This window comes from Chiloscyllium plagiosum, unplaced genomic scaffold, assembly GCF_037043375.1.
Source record: "Chiloscyllium plagiosum isolate Xiang-an unplaced genomic scaffold, Cpla_swu_hap1 HiC_scaffold_21, whole genome shotgun sequence".
Lineage (NCBI taxonomy): Eukaryota > Metazoa > Chordata > Chondrichthyes > Orectolobiformes > Hemiscylliidae > Chiloscyllium > Chiloscyllium plagiosum.
The window spans coordinates 55,870,122-55,886,805 of NW_028270159.1; the positions used below are offsets into that span (position 1 = coordinate 55,870,122).

At 45.5% G+C, this 16,684-nt stretch overlaps 1 protein-coding gene across 1 annotated transcript in view; it reads right to left on the reverse strand.

Moving 5' to 3' along the window:
- Positions 1 to 14,152: 14,152 nt before the first annotated feature.
- The window catches only part of ambp (alpha-1-microglobulin/bikunin precursor), a 42,829-nt gene continuing 40,297 nt past the window's right edge, over positions 14,153 to 16,684 (reverse strand). Inside the window, exons 9-10 of the mRNA XM_043719800.2 lie at positions 16,064 to 16,237; positions 14,153 to 14,384 (exon numbers count right to left, since the gene is read on the reverse strand). Coding sequence (XP_043575735.2) covers positions 14,347 to 14,384; positions 16,064 to 16,237 — 212 coding nt within the window. The 3' untranslated portion in view covers positions 14,153 to 14,346. The remainder of the gene's footprint in view (positions 14,385 to 16,063; positions 16,238 to 16,684) is intronic.

Consider the following 16,684-nt stretch of genomic DNA (forward strand, 5'->3'; position numbering starts at 1 on the left):
CGGCATTTATAGTGGTTTGTATCTGCCGCTTCCGATTGTCAGTTCTAGCTGTCCGTTGCAGTGGTTGGTATATTGGGTCCAGGTCGATGTGCTTATTGATTGAATCTGTGGATGAGTGCCATGCCTCTAGGAACTACTGAACAGGTCCAGTAGTTTGAGTATGCCGTCTTTGTTGATAAGTTCAACGTCCTGTTGTCTGTTCTGTATGTCCAGCAGGTTGGCTATTGTTTCTCTGGCTAGGGTTTTGTCGATAGAGGTGAACAGTGCCGTTACATTGAATGAGACCATGGTTTCTTCCTTGTCTATGTGTATATTTCTGATGATGTCCAAGAATTCCTGTGTTGACTGTATAGAGTGTCTGGATCCGCTGATCAGGTGTTTCAGTTTCTGCTGTAGTTCTTTAGCCAGTTTGTGTGATGGTGTCCCTGGTAGTGATACTATGGGTCTGAGTGGTTTGTGCACTTTCGGTAGTCCACAGAGGCTGGGGGTGTTGTTGCTTTCAGGTTTCATTCTCTGTAGGTCAAACCTGGTTATCTGTCCGTTTTTTTGTAGGTTCCTCGGTGTGTTGTTTATCCTATTGGTGAGCTGTGGGGTGGGGTCAAACTCCCTCTTTTGGTAGGTTTTGGTATCTGCAAGTAGTTGGATGTAGTCTGCTTTTTGGATGTACTCTGCTTTGTCCAGGATGACCGTCATTCTGCCTTTGTCTGCTGGTAGTATGATTATGTCCTTATCGTTTCTTAGTGCTTTTAGTGCTTCCCTCTCCTTGGTGTTGAGGTTGTGTGTTTGTCTTTTCCTTGTTTTCAGGGGTACGATACTTTGTCTCACTGTTTGTTGTGTCTCTTCTGTCAGTCCATTGTTTCTGAGTGTGCATTCTAGTGCTGCTAGGAAGTCTGCTGTCTTGACGTCCCTGTGGTTGTAGTTGAGTCCCTTGGCCAGTATTGTTCTTTCCATGTCTGTGAGCTGTCTGTGGGAGAGGTTTTTAACCCAGGTGTGTGTTGTGGTGTCCTCTTTGTTGTGTGTTAGTTTGGCCATTTATTCGTTTAGTGCCGTTTTTTTGCGGTGTGTGGTCCTGTTCTGTCCTATGGTGACGGCCTGTTCTATGGTCCGGGTCCATTCCTGATTGGTGGTTTTTGAAAGTAACGATTTTTGGCGCGCAATTTCTTGTCTGTATCTGTGAAGTCTGTTGTGTGCATCTGTGATCATTACCTGGATCATCCTGAATCCGTTCTGTCTGCTGTGTCCCTGGCTTGTGGGTTGTTGACTGGTGGTCTGTATCTGACACATGGTGGAAGGATTCAATTCTTTCGGCATTCATGCAGGAACCGGAGTTGTTCGTATGTGTCGCTCAGGCGGTTGGCACAGGATTCCCATTTCCTGGCTTGTCTTAGCGTCTCTCGCCCGTAGGTGTTCAAAGTTCGGGAGAATTCTCTAGGAATTCCCTGGCTGTTCTCTATTTGGCTTGTCCGATAATAATAGTGTTGTCCCAGTCGAACTCATGTTGCTTGTCATCTGAGTGTGTGGCTACATAGAACAAACAGGAAGACAGCTAACAATCTGCATCCATGAACACCAACTAGCCACAAAATGACACGACCGGCTATCCTTAGTAACCACACACTCAGATGACAAGCAACATGAGTTTGACTGGGACAACACTACTATTATAGGACAAGCCAAACAGGTATGGCACTCATCCACAGATTCAATCAATAAGCACATCGACCTGGACCCAATATACCGGCCACTGCAGTGGACAGCTGGAACTGACAACCGGAAGCGGCAGATACAAATCACGATAAATGCCGGAGGAAACATCACAGAAGCGCTTCACAGGAGGCTCCCAAGCACTGAGGATGTCACCTATACAGGGGACGAAACGTCTGCAACACAAATTCCCAGCTCGGCGAACAGAACCACAACAGCTTTCTCCCTGTAACCCTTGATCCCCTTGATACTCAAGAACCTATCTAGCTCCGTCTTAGATATACTCAATGACCTGGCCTCCACAGCCTTCTGTGGCAATGAATTCCATAAAGTTAACACTCTCTGGCTGAAGAAGTTTCTCCTTATCTCCATTCTACAAGGTCTTCCCTTTAAAAACTGTTAGGCCCTCTAGCCCTTACCCCTCACCCACAAGGCAGTGCAAGTGTTGGTGGGGAAGCACCTTGGGACCAGCAATCATAATTCTATTAGTTTTAAAATAGTTATGGAAAAGTCTTGTTTAAAAGTTAAAATTGGGGGAAGGCAAATTTTGATGGTGTGAGACAGGACCTTTCAAAAGTGAAGGATAAGGCTGGTAGGAATAGGGAACAATTGATGAGTAAAGATATTCAGGCTCTGGTCAGGAAAAGGAAGGAGTCATATATTAGGTATAAACAAAGGGGGATCAAATTAATCTCTTGAAGAGTATAAGGGGCGCAGAGGCATTTTTAAGAGGAAAGTCAGGAGGGCAAATTGGGAATATGAGATAGTCTTGGCAGAAAAGGTTAAGGATAATTCAAAGAGATTCTACAAGTACACTAAAAGCAAAAGAGGAACGAGGGGAGAATAGGTCCCCTTAAACATCAGGAGAAAGTGAGGCCAGCAGATGCTGGAGATCAGAATTGAAAAGTGTGGTGCTGGAAAAGCACGGCAGCAACCGAGGAGCAGGAGAATCGATGTTTCGGGCATAAGCCCTTCATCTGGAATGAGGCATCATCAGGAATGTGATGAAGCTTTTGCCTGAACTGTTGATTCTCCTGCTCCTCGGACGCTGCCTGACCTGCTGCCCTTTTCCAATGCCACACTTTTCACATCTTAAAGATTAGCAAGATTGTTTATGTGTGGAACCACAGGAGATGGGAGAGCCACTAAACAAATATTCCACACTAATTTTTACTGTGGAGAAAGGAAACAAGGCTAGGGAACTTGAGGACATAAACATTGATGCTTTGAAAACAGTCCATATTACAGAAGAGGAAGTGCTAGGGGTCTTAAAAATCTGATCAAATGTATCCCAGGACATTGTGGGAAGTTAGGGAAGAAATTGTGAGGCCTATAGCAGAGATATCTGTATCATCTACAGCCACTGGTGAAGTGCCAGAGGACTGGAGGGTGGCTAATGTTGTGCCTTTATTGAAGAAAGGTTGTAAGGAGAGGTCTGGGAACTATTGACTGGTGAGTCTGACATCAGTGTTGGGTAAGCTGTTGGAGGGGATTCTGAGAGATAGAATTTATATGTATTTGGGGAAGCAAGGACTGATTATGGATGGTCAACATGACTTTGTGCACTGGAGATCATGTTTCGCAAATTTGATTGATTTTTTTGAAGGCATAACCAAAAAGATCGATAAGTGTATAGTGTGTTGTCTACATGGATTTTAGTAAAACCTTTGACAAGGTCCATATGGCAGATAAATTAGTAAAGTTAAAGCACATAGGATTCAAGGGAGCTTGCCAATTGGATACAACATTGGCTTTACGATAGGAGACAGAGGAGAGTGGTGGAGGGTTGTTTTTTGGACTGGAGACCAGTGACCAGCAGGGATTGGTGCTGGGTCCACTTTTGTCTGCCATTTATATAAATGATATGACTGTGAATTTAGGAGGTGTGGTCAGTAAGTTTGTGAATGACACCAAAACTGGTGATATAATGGACAATGAAGAAGGTTATCTAAGGTTACAAAGGGATGTGTATCAACTGGGCCAGTTGGCTGAGGAGTGACAGTTTAATTTGGATAAATGTGAGGTATTGCGTTTTGGTAAAACATACATAGGCAGGACTGGTACAGTTAATGGTAGGGCGCTGGGTAGTGTTGCTGAATAAGAGACCTCAGGGTTCAGGTACATAGTTCTTTTTATTGAAAAAGATTTTTATTCTTTACAAAATTATAAAATTACAAAAACTATAACAATCTGAGAGTATAACAACAATTACAGTAAATTAACTACTACTCCAATAAATAGCACAGGGTGCTAATCGAGAGAGTACCTGTAATCTGAGGTACTGTCCTCTCTACGTCAGACCCATAAGGATCAATCAGAAGGGTAGTCTTTTTCTGGATGAAGTCCCTGGCCTGAACGTAACGAAACAGGTCCCTGCTGGGCAATTCATACTTGGGACTCAACTGATCGAAGGACATCATGACCTCCCCCTCAGATAAGTCTCCCAGACAAGAGACTCCCCTGGATGCCCATAACTTAAAACCAGAGTCCATCAACCCTGGCCGAAATCCTGGCATTCCTACTACAGGAGTGAGAAAGGAGGTTTTAGATAAACTGCCCTTGCTTTGTTGCACTGCCCTCCACACTTTAAGCGTATTGATGACGATTGGGTTCCAAAAATACTCCATGACTGTCCTCGTCTTATTCATGAATAACAGATTAATAAGGGGGCATCTCGTCTGGGAGGCCTCGATATCCAGCCATATTGACCTCGGGTCCTCACAAGCCCTATCATTCACAAAGGATAGTAGGGAGCTTATTTGATACCTCTTAATATCTGGAAAGTTTACACTCCCCCCATCCTCCATTCCCTGTGATGCCAAATAAAAGAACCGAGCCAACCGTTGAGTCTGCGCAATGTTTGCCTCAGCAACATCAGCGGAGCATTCGCACGGGATGTAATAAACGAGGAAGAACATTCATTTGATAAGAGCCATTCGGCCTAGCCAAGATATTGGAAGAACCTCCCAATGCTGAAGATCCTGCCTTACCTTATCAAGCAAGTGCATATATAACTTAGCCTTCTATAACTGGTCAAAGGTGGGAGTAATGAAAATGCCTAGGTGCAGAAAGCCTCCCTGTGACCACCTAAAAGGGAATTAGATTTCACCTTCAAGCTCAGGTATTTGCCCAAGACCCCACCACGGGCAAGGCCTACAACTTCATAAAGTTAATCTTATATCCCGAGAAACAGCCAAATAAATTGATACATTGTATTAAATGAGGCACAGACCCTGCTGGGTTTGATAGGAAAAGGAGAACATTATCTGCATACAGTGGGATCTTTCACGCCACTGAAGCCACCTCCAGGGCAGTTATATTGGGGTCCTTCTGGATTGCCTCCGCCAACGACTCAATCACCAGTGTGAACAACAGCGGTGAGAGGGGATAACCTTGCTGGCTGCCTCTACCAATACTAAAATTATTAGATCTTATTTCATTAGTAAGGACTGCTGCCACAGGATCACGATATAGCACTTCCACCCACTGGTAAAGACCGCACCGAGACTAAACTGCTCCAGAACATAAAGATACGGCCTTGTCACTTGGGCAAATGCCTCTTCTGTGTCAAGGGAGACCACTAAGCCTGTAATCGAGCTGTGCTGGCACACCTGGACCATGTTCCGTAATCTTTTAATGTTATTAGAGGACCTACGGCCCTTAATAAACCTGTCTGGTCCTCCTTTACAATAGAGGGCAACACCTTCTCCAGCCTCCAATGTGAGTGTCTTCGATAAAATTTTAAAATCAGACTTTAGCAGCGAAATGGGCCTATACGAAGCACAGTCCTCTGGGGCCTTCCCTCTCTTGAGGCTGAGAGAAATATTAGCTTCTCTCAGAGAGGACGGGAGACAGTCCTGACTGTGTGAATAATTGTACACGTTCAGCATTGGTCCGGCCCACATATTCATAAATTCCTTATAAAACTCACTCGGAAGGCCATGTGGACCGGGTGCCTTACCACTTTGGTACTACAAACCAACCGACTCCCACAGCTACCTGGACTACACCTCCTCCCATCCTGGCCCCTGTAAAAATGCCATCCCATTCTCCCAATTCCTTCGTCTCCGCCGCATCTGCTCCCAGGAGGACCAGTTCAAAATACGTACAACACAGATGGCCTCCTTCTTCAAGGACCGCAATTTCCCCCCCGACGTGGTCGACGGTGCCCTCCACCGCATCTCCTCCACTTCCCGCTCCTCCGCCCTTGAGCCCCGCCCCTCCAACCGCCACCAGGACAGAACCCCATTGGTCCTCACCTACCACCCCACCAATCTCCATGTACAGCGCATCATCCGCCGTCACTTCTGCCACCTCCAAACAGACCCCAGCACCAAGGATATATTTCCCTCCCCTCCCCTATCAGCTTTCCGTAGAGACCACTCCCTCCGCGTCTCCCTTGTCAGATCCACACCCCCCACCGACCCAACCTCCACTCCCGGCACCTTCCCTTGCAACCGCAGGAGGTGCAACACTTGCGCCCACACCTCCCCCCTCACTTCTCTCCAAGGCCCCAAAGGAAACTTCCATATCCGCCACAGATTCACCTGCACCTCCACCCACATCATCTACTGCATCCGCTGCAGCCGGTGTGGCCTCCTCTATATTGGGGAGACAGGCCGCCTACTTGCGGAGCGATTCAGAGAGCACCTCTGGGCCACCCGGATGAACCAACCCAACCACCCTGTAGCACAGCATTTCAACTCCCCCTCCCACTCCACCGAGGATATGCAGGTCATTGGACTCATCCACTGCCAAACCACAACAACGCGACGGTCGGAGGAGGAGCGTCTTATCTTCCGACTGGGAACCCTCCAACAACAGGGGATGAACTTGGACTTCACCAGTTTCTTCATCCCCCCTCCCCCCACCTTGTCTCAGCCGAATCCCTCCAGCCCGGCACCGCCTTCCTGACCTGCAGTCTTCTTCCTGACCTCTCCGCCTCCATCCTACTCCGACCTATCACCCTCACCTTGACCTCTTTCCACCTATCACATTTCCAACGCCCCTCCTCCAAGTCCCTCCTCCCTACCTTTTATCTTCTCCTGCTGAAAACTCTCTGCTCATTCCTGAAGAAGGGCCTGTGCCCGAAACGTCGAATCTCCTGTTCCCTGGATGCTGCCTGACCTGCTGTGCTGTTCCAGCAATAAAGTTTCACCTTTGATCTCCAGCATCTGCAGACCTCACTTTCTCCTCCTAGCTCTCTTACCATCTCCTGTATCTCTTGCACTGTCAAGCAACCTTACAAAAGGGGCGCCTACTCTGGAGTCATACCTGGAAGGTCCAGGTTCTTCAAAAAGGACTCCATCTTCGTCAACCTGTCCTCACAGCCTGGAGTAAAATTTCTGAAAAGGTATATTAATCTTTTTGGAATCGTAAGTAGGAGTCTCAGTGCCCTCTCTGATAGATGTGATAGATTGAGGAGTGCTCTTTTTCCTAAAGACATTTGGACAGGTACATGAACAGGAAAACGTTAGAGGGATATGGGCCAAACACAGGCAAGTGAGGCTAGTTTAGTTTGGAAACTTGGTCAGCATGGACCAGTTGGACTGAGGGGTCTGTTTCTGTGCTGCATGACTCTATGGCACAGTCTATACCACCTCCTTGTGTATATGCCTCTTCCATGCTGCAATGCCACCTACATGCCCTTTCTAGATGAAGAGGCAAGTTCCAAATCTATCACAGCCCATAAAGGAATCAAAACCTCACTGTTGGCACCAATCTGAAGCACGCACCAGACATCCAGAAAGCTGAGCTAACCAATTCCTCAGAAAAGGTAGGGAATAGAGAAAAGAAGGAGAATAGTATTACTGCTAAAGGAGCCGGAGACAGAGCCTGGGACAGAAATGTCAAAAACAGACTGTATCTCGTGACAGCTGAGAATGCAACGAGGGACACTTAGGAGGCACAGTGCTGGCTCATTGGTCTGGGGTATGATTCCCGCTTTAGTGGGTGGCGTAAGTGCGAGGGGTGGGCAGCACGGTAGCACAGTGGTTAGCACTGCTGCCTCACAGCGCCAGAGACCCAGGGTTCAATTCCCGCCTCAGGCGACTGACTGTGTGGAGTTTGCACATTCTCCCCGTGTCTGCGTGGGTTTCCTCCAGGTGCTCCGGTTTCCTCCCACAATCCAAAGATGTGCAGGTCAGGTGAATTGGCCATGCTAAATTGCCTGTAGTGTTAGGTGAAGGGGTAAATGTAGGGGGATGGGTCTGAGTGCGTTGTGCTTTGGCGGGTTGTTGTGGATTTGCTGGGCCGAAGAGACTGTTTCCACACTGTAAGTAAGTAATTTAATCTAATCTAGGTTCTGAGTTCAAATCCCTGATAAGCTCTGGCGTTCTGCATCTAGTTCCATTTTATTTCAAGGTGAGTGGGGAAAGATTTAAGAAGGAGCTGAGGGGCAATTTCTTCACACAGAGAGTGGTGCATATATGGGCTGTCAGAGAAAGTGGCCAAGGCAGGTACAATAGCAACATTTAAAAAAAAATTTGGATAGATGCATGGATGGGAAGGGTTGAGAGGGATACAGACCAAATGCAGGCAGTTAGAACTAGCTGAGTGGGCACCATGGTCAGCATGGACCAGTTTGGGCTGAAGGATCTGTTTCAATGCTGCATTACTTTATGACTCTATGACTTTATGACTGTCTAACTGGATCTGTTATGTGGGCCACTGACTGGTGGGACAGGTCTTTTGGAGGAAACATACACCGATGTTTAACAAACTACAGAGTAGCAAGAGTGAGGCGCTGTAGCTACTCTCATTCAGACTGAGATAGTGATGGTGGGAAGGGCACAAATCAGGAAGGAGCATATCCTGATATTTCCCTCTGAAGGGAAGGAGGCATTGCTGGATCTAGAGACGAAGGAGCATGTGTCCCTGTGGGAACATTTAAGAAACTGTGATCATTGTAACATAATAAACTACAATTGTGCATTTCAAAAGGCAATTGGTCAAGGATAGGGAGTGAAAATTTGCAGGTAAGAGTCCATGGGATCCAAGGCAAGTTGGCAAATTGGCTCCAATGTAATTGGAAGCCTGGTACCAGTGATGTACACAGGGATTACTGCAGGGACCCTTGTTGTTTGTCATCTATCAAATTAACGAATCCGACATAAATGTAGAAGGTATAATTAGTAAGTTTGTTGATGACATGAAAGTTGATGAAATATTGTTGATATTGAGGAGGCTGGCTGATATTGATCAGCTGGGAAATTGGGTAGAACAATAGCAAGTGGAATTTAATCCTGGAAAATGCCAGATGATGCATTTTGGGAGGTCTCATAAGGGAAGGATATGCACAATGTGTGGTGGGTCCCGAGGGAGTACTGAGGAGCAAAGTTATAGATCTCTGAAGGTGTCAACACAAATAGATAGACAGATATTCCTGATGAAGGGCTTTTGCCCGAAACGTTGATTTTACTGCTCCTCGGATGCTGCCTGAACTGCTGTGCTCTTCCAGCACCACTAATCCAGAACCTGGTTTCCAGCATCTGCAGTCATTGTTTTTACCTAGATAGACAGATGGACAGATAGGTAAAAATAAGAACTGCAGATGCTGGAAAGCAGGGTCTAGATTAGAGTAGTGCTGGAAAAGCACAGCAGGTCTGGCAGCATCCAAGGAGCAGGAAAGATAGACAGATATTCAGACAGGCAGGTTGTTCAACTTCATCAGCAGGAGAGTAGAAAATACGAGCAGGAAATCTTGTTGTAACTTTATAAAACATTGATTAGGGCACTGATGGAATATTGTGTGCAGCTCTGGTTGTCACACTGTAGGCAGGGTGTAATTGCACAGGAGAGGATGCAGAGGCAATTCACCAGGATTTTGCCTGTGTTGGAAAGTCATAGTCATGAAGAGAGACTGGATAGGCTGGGTTTGTTTTCCTTGGAGCAGGCAAAGACATGAGAACATCTGATTGAGGTCAACAAAATGATGAGAGGCATAGACAGGATGAATCATGAAAACCTTTTCCCTATGTCAGAGGTGTCTAAGATAGGGGAGGTGAGGAGTGAGTAGTTTGGAGGGGATCTGAGGAAAAATGTTTTCATTCGGAGGGTGTTAGAAATATGGAACGTGCTGCTTGAAATGACAGTGGAGGTAGGTACTCTCACAATATTTAAGAAGCTTCTGGATGAGCACTTAAAATGGCAGTAAGATGTGGACCAAGTGCAAGCAGATGAGATGAGTGTAGTTTGGTGTTTGTTTGGGCAAGGCTGGAGGAGTGCTTTGAGCTAGGTTGCTTTTGCAGAGACCCAGCACTGACATGACCTGCTGAGTGGCCTCTATCTGTGCTGAAACCATTTCTTGTTTCAGTGATTGCAGGTGTTGGAGAATGATGTGGGGCTTAGAGAGCAACCTAAAGGGGACAGCTCTCACAGGTATCTGCTGTCCTTGTCCATCTCACTGGTATAGCTCATAGGTCACAGAAAATGTGACGCTGCTGTTTGAAAAATGAGTTAGACAAACATTGGGGAATAATGGGCCGCTTAGCTTAACTTCTGTAATGGGGAAAATGATTCATAGAATTCCTACAATGTGGAAACAGGCCAACAAGTCCACACTGGCCCTCTGAAGAGTATTCCAACCAGACCCATTCCCCTACCTTATTATTCTACATTTCCCCTGACCTATGCACCTAACCTACACATCCCTGAACACTACGGGCAATTTAGCATGGCCAAACAAACTAACCTGCACATCTTTGGACTGCGGGAGGAAACCGGAGCACCAGGAGGAAACCCACACAGACAGTCACCCAAGGCTGGAATCGAACCTGGCATCGCGAGGCAGCAATGCTAACCACAGTGCTACCCTAGAATTTACTGCCCATCATTTTAAATAGAACTCCTATAGTGTGGAAACAGGCCATTTTGCCCAACAAGTCCACAACAACCCTGCAAACAGCATCCCACCCAGACCAAACCCCCTACCCTATCCCTGTAACCTTGCATTTCCCCTGGTTCATGAACCTAACCCACACATCCCTGGATAATGTGTACAGTTTAGCATGGCCAATCCATCTAACCTGGACACCTTTGGATTGTGGGTGGAGCCAGAGCACCCAGCTTGAATCTATTATCAAGGAAGAAATAGGAAGGGATCTAGATAGGAATTGTCTCATTGGACAGACTCAGCATGACAGGCAGGTCATCCTTAACTAATTTATTGGAATGCTATAAAGACATTACCACTGGTGGACAATGGGGAACCAGTAGATGTTGTGTCTTCAGATTTCCAAAAGGCATTGCACAAAGTTTCGCACAAAAGGCTGCTGCATAAGATAAAGATGCACGGCATTATGGGAAATGTTCTGGCATGGATAGACGATTGGTTAACTAACAGAAAGCAAAACGATGGGGATAAATGAGTGCTTTTCTGGTTGGCTTAGCGACCAGTGTTGGGACTGCAATTATTCACAATTTACATAGATGATTGTGAGTTGGATACCATGTGTGGTGTGTCAAAGTTTGCGGATAACATTAAGATGAGTGGTAGAGCAAAGTCTGCAGAGGACTGTTAAACTTTACATAAGTGAGAGAGCAAAGATCTAGCAGATGGAGCACAATGTTAATAAATGTGAAGTCATCCACATGTTCGATAGGAATAACAGTAAAAAGGACTATTTATTTGAAAGGTAAAGAATTGCAGCATGTTGCTGTGTAGAGGGACCTGGGTGTCCTTGTGCATAAATAAGAAGGTTTGTAGTACAACAGAAGGCTAAAGGGATTATGTTTAAAAGCAGAGAGGTAATGTTGCAGTTGTATAGGGAGTTGGTGAGGCCACATCTGGAGTAGTGTGTGCAATTGCGGTCTCCTTACTTGAGAAAGGATGTCCTGGTGCTGGAGGGTGTGCAGAGGAGGTTCACTAGGTTGATTTTGGAGTTGAAGGGGTTGGCTTCTGAGGAGAGGCTGAGTAGACTGGGATTATATTCATTGGAATTTAGAAGATTGAGGGGGGATCTTAGAGACACATATACAATTATGAAGGGAATATAGAGGAAAGAAGTAGAGAGGATATTTCCATTGGCTGGTAAAACTAGACCAAGAGGACATAGCCTCAAAATAAGGGGGAGCGGATTTAGGACCAAATTGAGGAGAAACTTCTTCACCTAGAGGGTTGTGAATCTATGGAATTCCCTACCCAGTGAAGTAGTTGAGGCTTTCTCATTGAATGTTTTTAAAGCTAAGGTAGACAATTTTTTGAACAGTAAAGGAATTAAGGGTTATGTTGAGAAAGTGAGTAAATGGAGTTGAAGCCACCAAAAGATTAGCCATGATCTTATTGAATGGCAGAGCGGGCTCAAAGGGCCAGAGGGCCTACTCCCGCTCCTGGTTCTTATATCCTTATGTTTGGAAGATGCTGTTGGAGGAGCCTTGGCGAATTGGCTGCCACACACCAAGGAGATGATAGATACAATAAGGTAACAGGTGGAGAAAAATGCTGTTGAGGAGGAGAATCCTATTGAGATAGCTATGTCATTCAAATGGCTCAGTCACTTCTCCCTGCCTCGATCCATTCTGCTTCAACCCACGTTGCTCTAATCCATTCTGCTGGATGGTGTGGGGCTTCCTCAGTGTTGCTGCTAACTTCCTGACTCATGCCTCCTGGACAGGCTTTGGGAAGTCAAGACATGTGTTACTCATTGCAGTGTTCCTTGCCCCTGACCTGCTGTTGTAACCTCTACATTTATGTGGTTGACCCACGGTAACTCCCAGGATACTTGGGTTTTCAGTGATGGTGATGCTACAGAATGAAAGGAAAAAAACTGCAAAATCATCTTTGCTCATTGCTTGGCACTTGTGTGACCCAAATATTACTTGTCACTTGTCAGGTCGAGCTTGGATATTGTGCAGGTCTTGATGCATTTGGACATAGACCGATTCATGTACCTGAGAGATTGTGAATGGTGCTGAACATCGAGCAATTATCAGTGAACATTCTCACTTCTGACCTTATGTTGGAGGGAAGGTCATTGATGAAGCAGCTGAAGGTGATTGAACCTATGAGACTACACAGAAAACTCTTGCAGAGATGTCCTGAAACTAAGATGATGACCTCCAACAACCTCAAACATCTTCCTATGTGCCAACAAATGGAGAATTTTTCCGTGATTTCCATTTTCCTAGGGCTCCTTTTTGCAACATTCGTCAGATGTGGCCTCGATGTCAAGGGCTGTCACTCTCACCTCCCTCTGGGATTCAGCTCTTTTCTCCATGTTTGAACCAAGGCTGTAATGAGGTCAGGAGCTGAGTGGACCTGGTGGAAACCAAACTAGGCATCACTAGTTATTGCTGGGAAGGTGTTATTTGATAGCATGTTGATGACATCTTCCATCACTTACTGATGATCGAGAGTAGACTGATGGGGCAGTATTTGGCCTCATTGGATTTATCCTGCTTTTTATGAACAGGACACTTTTGGACAATTTTCCACGTTGTTGGGTAGATGTCTGTGTTGTAGCTGTATTGGCACAGCTGGGTAAAGGAGTGGCAACTTTGGGAGTGAAAGCCTTCAGTACGATTGCCAGAATGTTATCAGGACCCATAGCATTTACTGTGTCCAGCACCTCCAACCATTTCTTGACATCATGTGGAATGAAACCAATTGGCTGATACTAATGTCACTGACCTAGTTATCCAGGCTTATGCTTTGACTTTAAAGCTTCTCGTCCCATCATAGCAACAAAATTTCACTAATAAATTTGGAGTTAAAAACAAGCCTCATGAAATTATCATTGATTGTTGTAAAAGTCCATCTGGTTGAGTGATGTCCTTTCTGGAAGGAAATGCTGGGCTGAACTGGTTGGGTCATATCAGTTGAAATCTTGTAGAGGTCTAAATGATGTGGGGTTTGCTGAGAAATGTGCCAGAATTCCAGTTAAACAGTCAATGCTGATGGACTGCAGCAGTCTAGGGAGGTATCCCAAAATTACCCTTTCAAGGGAAGAATAGACACCTTCTCTCAAATACTCACATTACATTTGGCCCAACAAGACAACACTGATCCTCTGAAAATTATCCCACCCAACCATATTCCCCTACCATATTATTCAACATTTCCCCTGACTAATGCCCCTAACCTACACATCCCTGAACACAATGGACAATTTATCATATGCAATTCTCCTAACCTGTACACCTTTGGACTGTGGCAGGAACCCACATAGACACAGGGAGAATGTGCAAACTCCACACAGACAGTTACCCGAGGTCGGAATCGAACCCAAGATCCCTGACGCTGTGAGGCAGCAGTGCTAACAGCAGTGCTAACAACAGTGGCCACCGTGCCACCCGACGTGAAGAGATCACACTTTGCTCTCAAAATCTCATGCTCTTGTTGCTGGTAATGGTGATATAAGACAGGTGGTGCCAAAATGAGAGTACCTGGGAATCTCTTGTATAGATCAGAATGTTGCACATTGAACAATCCACACCCTGGAGACACGAGTATTTTCAATTACAGAATTTTATTGATCGATTAGTTTGAAAGCATGGTCACAACACTGAGCTGGAATTTGGGTAAACTCCCTCCTTCTATCCTTTAGCATCAGGCCGTACAAAGTGTCTGATGGATCACTCAAAGTCATTACTTTAATGATTATTTCCATCATTGCTCTCACTGTTTTCTTCTTTTACTTCCAGCTACACTTTCTTGGGAACAACCAGAAGCTCATCATCTTCTGTAAAAGAGAGTAGGGTCAGTGTCGTCACAGCTGGTTACAGATCTGTGCCACACAGCGTGACAGCAAGTGAAACTCTTAGGGAGGCCCTGTTCTTTTCACAATATTTACCCCCATGCTATGAACAGTTAAGAGCCTTCTGATTAATGTCTCTCTTATAGAGTCATAGAGATGTACAGCACAGAAACAGACCCTTCTGTCGAACTTGTCCAGGCAGACCAGATATCCCAACCCAATCTAGTCCCACCTGCCAGCACCTGACCCATATCCCTCCAAACCCTTCCTATTCATATACCCATCCAAATGCGTTTTAAATGTTGTAATTGTACCAGCCTCCACCACTTCCTCTGGCAGCTCATTCCATACACATTCAACCCTCTGCGTGAAAAAGTTGCCCCTTAGGTCTCTTTTATATCTTTCACCTCTCATCCTAAACCCATATCCTCTAGTTCTGGATCTCCCCGACCCCAGGGAAAAGACTTTTTCTATTTCTCCTATCCATGCCCCTCATGATTTTATAAACCTCTGTAATGTCACTCCTCAGCCTCTGACGGTCCAGGGAAAACAGCCCCAGCCTGTTCAGCCTCTCCCTATAGCTCAAATCTTCCAACCCTGGCAACATCCTTGTAAATCTTTTCTGAACCCTTTTGAGTTTCACAACATCTTTCCGATAGGAAGGAGACCAGAATTGCATACAATATTCCAAAAATGGCCTAACCAATGTCCTATAAAGCCGCAACATGACCTCCCAACTCCTGTATTCAATATTCTGACCAATAAAGGAAAGCATACCAAATGCCTTCTTCACTATCCTATCTACCTGCGACTCTATTTTCAAGGAGCTATGAACCAAGGTCTCTTTGTTCAGCAACACTCCCTAGGACCTTACCATTAAGTGTATAAATCCTGCTAAGATTTACTTTCCCAAAATGCAATACCTCAGATTTATCTAAATTAAACTCCATCTGCCACTTCTCAGCCCATTGGCCTATCTGATCCAGATCCTGTTGTAATCTGAGGTAACCCTCTTCGCTGTCCACTACACCTCCAATTTTGGTGTCATCTGCAAATTTACTAACTATACCTCCTATGCTCACATCCAAATCATTTATATAAATTACAGAAAATAGAGGGCCCAGCACCGATCCTTGTGGGACTCCACTGGTCACAGGCCTCCAGTCTGAAAAGCAACCCTCCACCACCACCCTCTGTTTTCTACCTTTGAGCCAGTTCTGTATCCAAATGGCTAGTTCTCCCTGTATTCCATGAGATCTAACCTTGCTAATCAGTCTCCCATGGGGAACCTTGTCGAACACCTTACTGAAGTCCATATAGATCACATTTACCGCTCTGTCCTCGTCAATCCTCTTTGTTACTTCTTCAAAAAACTCCATCAAGTTTGTGAGACATGATTTCCCACGCACAAAGCCCCTTGGACACTTGTCCCACTTCAGCCACCAGCAGAACGCTGGTTGATGACTGTGAGTTTAACCATGAAATGAAATTGATCAGGAAATATAGCCAGTCCCAGTTGAAATATACCAGGAATCAGCAGCTGGAGTGAATACAGGAACATATGCAGTGTTGTGTAAAGGGTTAATGTCAATATGTAAATAAGGTCCTGCCATATTTACCTCCCACCACTCCACCCCTCAACCAAGTCTTCGTGTATGCCATACCTTCTGGGACAGCATCACAGTATTCCTCACACTCCTTCTTGGTGTAGAACTTGTTTCCATTTCCTTGACACCCACTGTACGTGAAGGGTACACATGCACCAGCAGCAGAGTCAAAAGCCCAGAGAGGAATAATTGACTTGCATGGACCAGGTTCCATAGGCAATCTACAGGCAGCTGAAACACACACACACACACACACACAGAGGTATTAGAAAGAGGATCACAAAGATGAGATACACATCGGGAACAGGCAGTCACACTGAGGATCACTAACAACTATTACAGACACAACTGTTAGCTCCCATGGTGGAATGGCCTGTTAACATTTACTATCAAGATACAGACATAAAAACTGGCAGAGGTTAAGGTGCCAGATGCTAGTGATGTGGGAAAATGACGACTGTTCGAAATGACAGCGAGAAAGTGGTGCAGCTTTTTCCTATTTAGAGTGGCCAATCTGGCCATTGACCCATAATGCACCTGTTCAGATGAGTACCCTGACTGAAAATGTACACAGACAGGTGTACTGTGACTGAGCTCCTGAATGAGTGTATGTATGAGTATTCCTGGGGTAAGACTCATAGAGGGTTATAGCCCTTCAGCACATCAAGTCTATGTCGT